The sequence below is a fragment of the Apteryx rowi genome, unplaced genomic scaffold, assembly GCF_003343035.1.
Source record: "Apteryx rowi isolate R43461 unplaced genomic scaffold, aptRow1 scaffold_801, whole genome shotgun sequence".
In the NCBI taxonomy this organism is placed as follows: domain Eukaryota; kingdom Metazoa; phylum Chordata; class Aves; order Apterygiformes; family Apterygidae; genus Apteryx; species Apteryx rowi.
Window position 1 is genome coordinate 186,285 of NW_020451096.1, and position 8,469 is coordinate 194,753.

The 8,469-nt window shown below is 35.4% G+C and overlaps 1 protein-coding gene across 1 annotated transcript in view; it reads left to right on the forward strand.

Moving 5' to 3' along the window:
- Nucleotides 1–8,244, forward strand: part of MRPL39 (mitochondrial ribosomal protein L39) — a 37,449-nt gene extending 29,205 nt beyond the window's left edge. The window contains exons 6-11 of the mRNA XM_026089219.1: nt 1,706–1,773; nt 3,097–3,209; nt 4,411–4,476; nt 5,714–5,867; nt 6,752–6,799; nt 8,111–8,244. Coding sequence (XP_025945004.1) covers nt 1,706–1,773; nt 3,097–3,209; nt 4,411–4,476; nt 5,714–5,867; nt 6,752–6,799; nt 8,111–8,197 — 536 coding nt within the window. The 3' untranslated portion in view covers nt 8,198–8,244. The remainder of the gene's footprint in view (nt 1–1,705; nt 1,774–3,096; nt 3,210–4,410; nt 4,477–5,713; nt 5,868–6,751; nt 6,800–8,110) is intronic.
- The last annotated feature ends 225 nt before the right edge of the window (nt 8,245–8,469 follow it).

Consider the following 8,469-nt stretch of genomic DNA (forward strand, 5'->3'; position numbering starts at 1 on the left):
TATTCAAAACGCGCCTGGATGCAATCCTGTGCAATGTGCTCTAGGTGACCCTGCTTGAGCAGGGGGGTTGGACTAGATGATCTCCAGAGGTCCCTTCCAACCTCAGCGATTCTGTGATTCTGTAAATGGTTGTCTTAGCCTTTAGGTGTGATTGGTGTATTCAAGTAATCCAAAACTTGTACTGGATTATGTTGTCAGGCTTTAAACTGTGTTGAATAAGTGACCTGTACGTAAACAGCTAAGATATGTCTGCTCTGAAGGGGACTGGATGGACTGGAGAAACCACAATAGCTTTTCTTCCTACGCCATTCTTCCCTATCAGTCAGCATGCTGAGGACTAAATCTGTGTTCTTTTGCAATTTATCCAAATAGCTTTCTGAAGCAGTAGATTTTCACTATGCTTCAAAGATGTCAGCACTCTTACCCAGCCTGATGTTATTAGGAGGGAAGGCAGGGCAAGACAGTCTGCAGTCCTGGATGCTCCATTGAAAGAGTAATTATCAAAAGAGTAGTGTGATATATTGTTGTTCTTTAATTCACAATAGTCAGGTTGAATCCAGTTTCTTTATCAAGGTATGGAAAGCTTGTCTGTGTGGCAACTGGATTTCGGAGCACTCTTGACTTTGTAGATTGTTAGTTACTTAGGGACACAATTGTTTTATTGTGAAATAACATGAGAAAGGCATTTAGAAGGTGTGATATGTTTCTGTGTAATTTGCCCTAATAACTCAGCATAATCTTGCGAGCACCCAAGTTGCTTAAAAATTACCATGTGTACCTCAAAGTTGGAAGATTACTGAAGTACAAATAGTTTTGCTCATCTGTGATCTGATCTAAAATTTACAAAAGTGAGAAAACAAAGAGAAGAGAGAGGTATTTGACTAATAAAACCTGACTACTTAGGCACTTGATGTATAAGAATCTGGTAGGTTGCTGGTCAGTTGATCACTACTGATGCCCTTTTTAGCAATTTCAGAATTTGTCTTGATTGTCTGGTAAGCATAGAGTGAGTATTTCAGTTCTACCAGGATCTGAAGTAATCTTGCATACTAAATTATGTGGTTATAGTTTATATATAGAAATAGTGTGAGTTTACTGGGTTCATAAGCTTGATTTTTAAGATGACAATAACTGAATAAATATACATGAATAGATAAATGAAGAAATAGATCTTATACTGCCTCAGAAATTTCAGTTCCTGCTGCCTGTGTCATGGATAAACACTTTAGCCCTACATAATGTTGTCTGATGTCTCTAAGCAAAAATTTCTCTTTACAGCTGAGTGCAAATTTCTCTTTACAGCAGTGCAATTTTACTTTTAATGTGTGTTGCACGCAAAGGGAAAAATGTGAAATGTTCTCAAAGAGGGGTTTCATCCTTCCCCCCAGTTTTGAGAGATTGGGAGAGTTTTGGGAAGCAGTATAGATCATTATTATTATTTTTTTATGGGGATATATATTATAGTATCATTAAATTAAAACTAGTTTGGAATAAATATTTTTCATGCAGTGAAAAGAAAATGATGCAATTTTAGTCTATAATCTGGCTCTGTAATCACGGCTGAAAACTTAGATTTTATGATTTTTTTGTGATCATTCTGTTTTTCTTCTCATTCATTTTGATATATTTAGAAGAATATTTGTATTGTGGCAATGAAATACTTTATTACAAACCATTTTTTTTCTATTTACAATTGGAATTGCAGTGATCTCTGGAGCTTTCTGCTATGATGTAATTTTGGACAGTAGACTCAATGACTGGAAACCAACAAAGGTAAGCACAATAACTTCTCATTTGAAAAGTTGTATAGTTTATGTCCTTGTCAGATATATTTTTTTGGCAGGAGGGGTTGGATTTTTTTCTTGTCAGAGGGTATATCTACACTAGTGTTTTATTTTAGATCCGGAATATTTGGAAGCTAATCTCCATATTTACCACATATTGGCTCTTATTGCAGTGCGGTCTCGGAGCATGCAAACTGGATTCCTTTCAGATAAAATTAAACCAAGAGTTGTGCTCCAAATACTTATGGATTTTAGGTCCACGGGGCTAGACTAGCTCTAGTTGAAAATAAAATTCCAGAAACATGGTTAGTGTGGCTGTTGGGACCTCAGTGCCATCTGTGTTTCTATACAGATCTGCCCTTCCTCAGCCATGCTTACTTGGTAATGTAGATGCAGCCATAGGCTTATAACATTTATGTGAACAGAACTTTATGAAAGTAAAAATGTGTGTAATTTGTGTATTTTCAGCATTTTTCAGTGCTTTACTGCAAAATCAATTTATTGTTTGAGACCCGTGAGCGCATTCAGTTGAAACTCCCCTTAGTATGTCATGCTCTTCAGTAAATCTCATCATCTACAAACTTTTAAGTCTCATAAGTGTTCAGTGGTCTGTGTGATCATGAATATTTTACTTTTCTGATGCCTATTCTTGTTCTCATGCCCACGTATTGGGAGAAGTACGCATGGCTAACAAAGCAATATTAATAAAATGCAGAATTTTTCTTCAATATGATCTTGTAATTGAAGTAACTTAGTTTGAAATAATTTTGAAGTGACGTTATACATATGCTATGTAGTTTCTCCTGATAACACTTTCTTATTTAGTGACAAATCAGAGTATGTAAAGCTTTGGTTTCTGGACCAAGGCAGTCAGTTTCTATTTATTAATTATTCAGTACTTCTTTCTTCTTTTTCCATCAGAATAGAGGTCATTTATAAATGGAATCATGACTCTGTGGGAAACAAGATATGTAAATGAATACTTAACAATGGCAAGTTTATCTGTGCGTCTATCAGGTTGGGAGGACATGTGAAGTTTAACTCGAATTAATGTATGTTGAGTCTAATGGAAAAATGCCTGTTGATTTCACTGGGCATAGAATTGGTCCATTTAAACAGTGATGATCTTTAGCAACAGGTAGCTGATTAAATATTAAGAGTTTTAGTTCTGTTGCAGTGTTCTTACATTTAGGATCTATAGCAGATGATCCTGACCGCTTTCAGTGCTATTTGATGTTTTCCTATGCTTTGTCTGTTAAGTATGGCTGAGAAGCAGTGGTGACAGTCTTATACATATAAATTTTTTTTTTAGGACAACTTCCGTTCTCTTGCAAGGGATGCTGGTATGCTAATTCATAAAGATCTGCCGTTTGAAGCACTGCATGTTGAAGCAAAAGTAGCATGTGAAATGTTTCAGCATAACAGGTAAGTGTCTGTGTTTGCCTTTCTTTTAGAAAGGCACTTAGAAATTCAATTAAATCTCTGCTGTTTTATATAAGTCTAAAATAAGGTGTGACAGATGAAGTAAGAAGGTGGTACTTCCACTACTCTGAACATGTTTTCATTCTCTTGGTCATACTAGCTGATCTCATTTTTAATCTTCTCTTCAAAGACCAACACCAGGCACCTCTGTTGGATGTAATGTTGTGAGAAATGGAAAGTTAGTTTAATATTAAGCTTCAAGATTTCATCAGTCCTATATTAGAGGAATTCTGTTGGTTGGACTCTGCATGCTAGTTACTGTCAGCTTTTGAAAGGCTTTCACATTCAAAGAAATGTAGAGTTTTCATTTGTTGATATTTTTCAAATGAAAGTTTTATGCCCTACTGGAAGGGGTGCTTTGTCAAGAAATGTTACTGAGCTCTACATGGGAATAACGGGTAAAATTCTCTGGCCTGTGCTATAAAAGGTCAGCTCAAAACACTGTTTGTCCAGTTGTCTTAGTTGAAAGACCACTTAAGCAGTATTTTGGAGTAAAATTCTTTGGTCCACAGCTTTTTGGTGATTGGAGAGAGATGGGGTGAAATGATAAATAGTGTATCATTTTGTGAACCAGAGCGGAATTTTGCTTGATGTTAAATTTGTGGTGAGGTAACTAACATTTTTAGATTCATAATCCAGGTACTGTTAATGTGACCTACAGACTATCTCTTCACTGTATTGGCTAGCAGGCATTGACAGCCGTTGGGAGCTAACTCCTGGAAATGACTATAAGCACTGTATTTGTATCTGTGTATATACAAAGAGCACGGACCACTCTGTTGTCCTACAGATTACCAGTTGTTTGGGACCACCCATTGCATAAAACCAGTTTAGGTGATCTGATGGTGTCTTCTAGTCTTAATGTCTGACTTGAAAAGTTCTTATTTTTATTGGAAGTAATAAGTTCCTTTTGTCTTTCTGAATAAAACTACTTTGAGAGAGCATGGCCCTCCTATAACATGTGTGTTTTATGAAACATGTCAATACACATTGGAATTTGAAATTAAGAATTTAAAACTGCTTCCAAGCTCACATAAATATGAACATGATTTTAAAAAATGCTCCTGATATAAATCTTTAAGTATTCTCATAAGAATTACGTGTCAAAGGTGAGGATTTTTTAATCCTTTTTTGTCTTGTTCAGATACAAAATGGAGATGATAAAACAGAAAGCTTCGCAGAACACTGAAGGAATTGTGATGTTACATAGGTGAGTAAAACCAAAGTTCCATTCTGTAATGATTTACTGAAAGATTTAATTATATTGCAAGTAGTATCTGCAAGTGAGAAGGGTAAGCTGCTTGTGATAGTTTTTAAATTTAGAAATGTTTATATTCGTTATTGTCTGTACTTTGTCCTAAGTTTTTTTTATACAGCTGTGATTTTCTAATAGTTAACACCTGGTGGCTGTCACTAAGTTTCTAAATTTTTTAAAATTTTTAAACATGGTAAGTGCTAGGAAGTCTTATTGCTTTGCACGTTTTTATTTAAACTCTAAAATAAATCCCTAGAGATTGACAATGTAAATGAAATGCAAGGCAAATACTTGTTTAAAAACAAGTGCCAGCATTGTCCAGTGGATTTTTTTTGCCGAAGTTGTCAAGCTTTACTTAAATGGCAAGCTACTGCCCTGTAGCATTGGAGATGAGCATGGAACTGGCTCCTGGGATGCAGCCTAAGATGTAAAATTCTTAGGCTGGAGGCAGGAATCTTGCTGTAGCTCAGGTGTAATAAAGGCATTTTTGACTGGCTTAGGCTTGTGTAAGATACCAGTTCTCTAGGTTTCTGAATTGTTTTCCATTTGATTTTGGAATCTACGTCTCTGTAAATGAAAAGATGTCTTTGCAGTGATGATTCTTTAAATTTTAGAACAGTGTTTTGTCTGTTCTTCATGCCTTCTTCCCCTCCTACCACTCTCTAGTTTGAGTAGGAAGGAAAATAGGCTTAACAGTTAATTCCTGGAAGAAGAGTATGTTCTAAAGACTCTTTTGTTATAGGTCTTCCTTTTGTCTCTCACCTTTTTTTTATTGATTTGCAATTTTTCAAAACATGAAAAGGAGATGCCTGTGCAGGTGATAAACAGTGTACTGCTGGGAATGTATGATCTTGGAGACAAATCTTTCTCTGGAATATAATAGCATTATATCACTAGAAAGCCAACATGGTTTCAGATTTGGGTAAATCTAGGATCTTTCTGCTGGACTTGAGGTTTGAATTTTCTAAATTCATTTTAGGAAACTGTGCAACCTACACTTCTGCTGCAGAAACCTAGAAATGAAAAACTGGGGATTTGTCTAGAATTGGTTTGGGATTTGTGTGGATTTTCTTTCATCATTTTTACAGTGTTCTGTAGATAAGAATTAGCTAATCAAAAATGAAAACAAATGGGTGAGCTTGTAATTCTACTAGAATATATTTTTGTCATAGTTTTTTTTGGCTCCCATCAGGTTTGGAGACTTTGTAGATGTTAGTGAAGGCCCTCACATTCCAAGGACAAGTTTCTGTTACCAGTATGAGATAACAGCAGCCCATGATCTTCAGACTAACAAATCTGAATTGATAAGGAGGTTCCAGGGTGTGTCCCTGCCAATCCATTTAAAGGTAACTAATCCATTTTCTGCAGATATTTCTTCTTCCTTCCTTTTTTTTAAAGAAAGGGCATTTGGCCTATTTTCAGATCTTTGTTATACACTGTGCTGGTAACTGAACATAAGTCAGAGGTGATGTGAGCAGTAGTAGAAAGTGAAGGCCAAGGATAATGACCGCATTGGTTATTTGAGATTCATTTTCCTGGGAACTATTTTGAATGTGAAATCAGAACTTCAAAAGCACATCAGAGTGCCCAGTATTGAATGTGTGGTTTTGGTTGTGTGGTGTGTGGATTTTTTATTTTATTTTTTTTAATTGCACGTGCGAGCTAATCATTTACCTTGCCTGCTACTGTTTATTCAGATTCAGGAAAAAAGTAAACTTAGAATTTATACTCATGATAAGTGATGTCATATCATAAAATTCTAGCAATAATCTGTTTTGAACAATGGCTTTGCAGAACTGTAGGTGGGGGCAGGAGTTCATTTTCTTCCCCCTTCTATTGACTTGCATGATTTTGGCCTGGGGTCTAGAACATGTGCTGTTACCTACAGCAGGGGAGTTTTCAAGGGACAAGTGGCCACTGGGTTCCTGGGTTCTGCTTCATGTACCCTTCCTTATCCCTCCCTCACACCATTTGAATTCCCATTTTTGCCCATTAGCTTCTCAGTGATTCCATAATATACAATAAATGCATGTGATCAGCAAACATTAGGGTATTAAAGAATAAATGAATCAAAATGACACGAGCAAATTGGACACTTGAACCATAAGGTGTAATTTCTGAGTTAAGGATTGTTATATTTTTGTGCCATCATTCCTATATGTCAGTCAAAAACTATTATAGAATAATGTTTTTTGCCTATAGTAACATCATTCAATGTCATTAAATACAGGCCCACCACACCGTGTGGCACAAATTGCTGGAAAGGTCTAAGAGACTGGTAAGTCTAATCAGTGGTGAAGTATAGTTTACCAAATATGAAGATTCAGTGTCATAGTGTAGAATTTGAATGATTGGAGATGGGTAATATCTTCAAGAACGTTTCTTTAAGGAAAGAATCCTAAACAGAGGGTAACAGGTAAAGAAAAGTTGGATGCACATGGTAATATCTTAACATTTTTGATAATACCTTAATATCTTTGTAGTAGAGAGCATATTGGTATTTTTTTGATGTCTGTTGGTTATTAAAATGCATTTTACTATTTAATAAAAGCATGCACTTTTCAATTGACAATCTGTACTATTCCAAAAAACCCAGAGTAAATTATATCAATGTCTTTCCAGCTATGTATGACTCTGAAGATGTCTGCTTGTGAGAATCCCACATGCTTTTTATAATAGCCCCTCTAAGCTGTCATTAAGTAATTGTCACTTTAAATTATATTAGAATTTCTCAGTTTCATCTCTAGGATTAACATTGGCATAATGTGTGTGTAAAATTTAAAATTATTTTTTCTGTTTTAATCATGAACATGGAATAAGGAAAAAAACCCTCAAATTGGAATAAGGTACTTARGCTTATCTAGATACCTGGATAAATTTAAATAGAAGTTTTCTGCCACAGGTATAAGAGAACACAAGCAACCATGTTTTTTATAAGTAAATGCAGGATTGAAAGCTAGTACCACTGGGTGAATCTAGGCTGAAGTTACTGGAGGTAAAAGGAAAAACTTTTTCAGTAAACTAAATAGATGCACCTAATTTTGATCCCCCCCCCCTTAAAACCTGCATAGAAAATGAGAAAGTTACCTGTGAACATTCACCCATCAGACAAATAGTGTTTCCAAAGTTGAAATGGGGTCATCTGAGGGAAGCTTTACACTGATTGAATTAATGTAAAATAGCAAGTTTGTAAGATAAATGGAACTGTAAAATATCATATACCACATATAACCAGAGACTCGCTTTCAAAGCATGGCAAAATGTGGGGGAACTTGGTAAGAATTAAATAACAAAAGTTTCAGAACCTTCAAATCAAATATTTTACTTGTGTGGCAGCAGAGAGGAGAAAACACCTTGTATGTTTACTGAAATCGGTTAACTAAGGGTGTGCTCAGAGTCTAGTCCAAACAAATTTAACAGAGAAGTAGCATGAGGATGCTTCAAATTCAGGTCAGTTTGGGGTACAGTGATATATGTTGTTGTAGGCTGTCCATTCTTGCTCTCATGACAGTACAAGGGGAGGATTTCGAGGACGAAGGAGAATTAAATCATGTTTAAAAAAAATAACAAAATCAACGTGTTTCTGCAGGTCACTGAAGAAAGATACTTGGAAGCAGAAGGCGGCAGTAGTGAGACAAAAGATGGAACTGAAGAGGGAAAATCTGTATCAATCTAAATTATCTTTAACCTCTAAATGTACATAATAAAATTTTTTTTACATGACTTGTTGTGTTATATGTTTTTAAAAAAAAAAGTGTTGGTTAATTCAGCTGACTTCTGTGGAGTTAAATTAGGGATAGCTACAAAGTCAGTATCACACATTTCAGTCTGTGTTAATTTGAATTTTCGGCCACTGTTACAAAAGCACAAATTAGATTTATTTATTTATTTTTATTTTTATTTTTTAATGAGTAATGAATGCTTTATTTGTGGTAACTCATCTTGCAA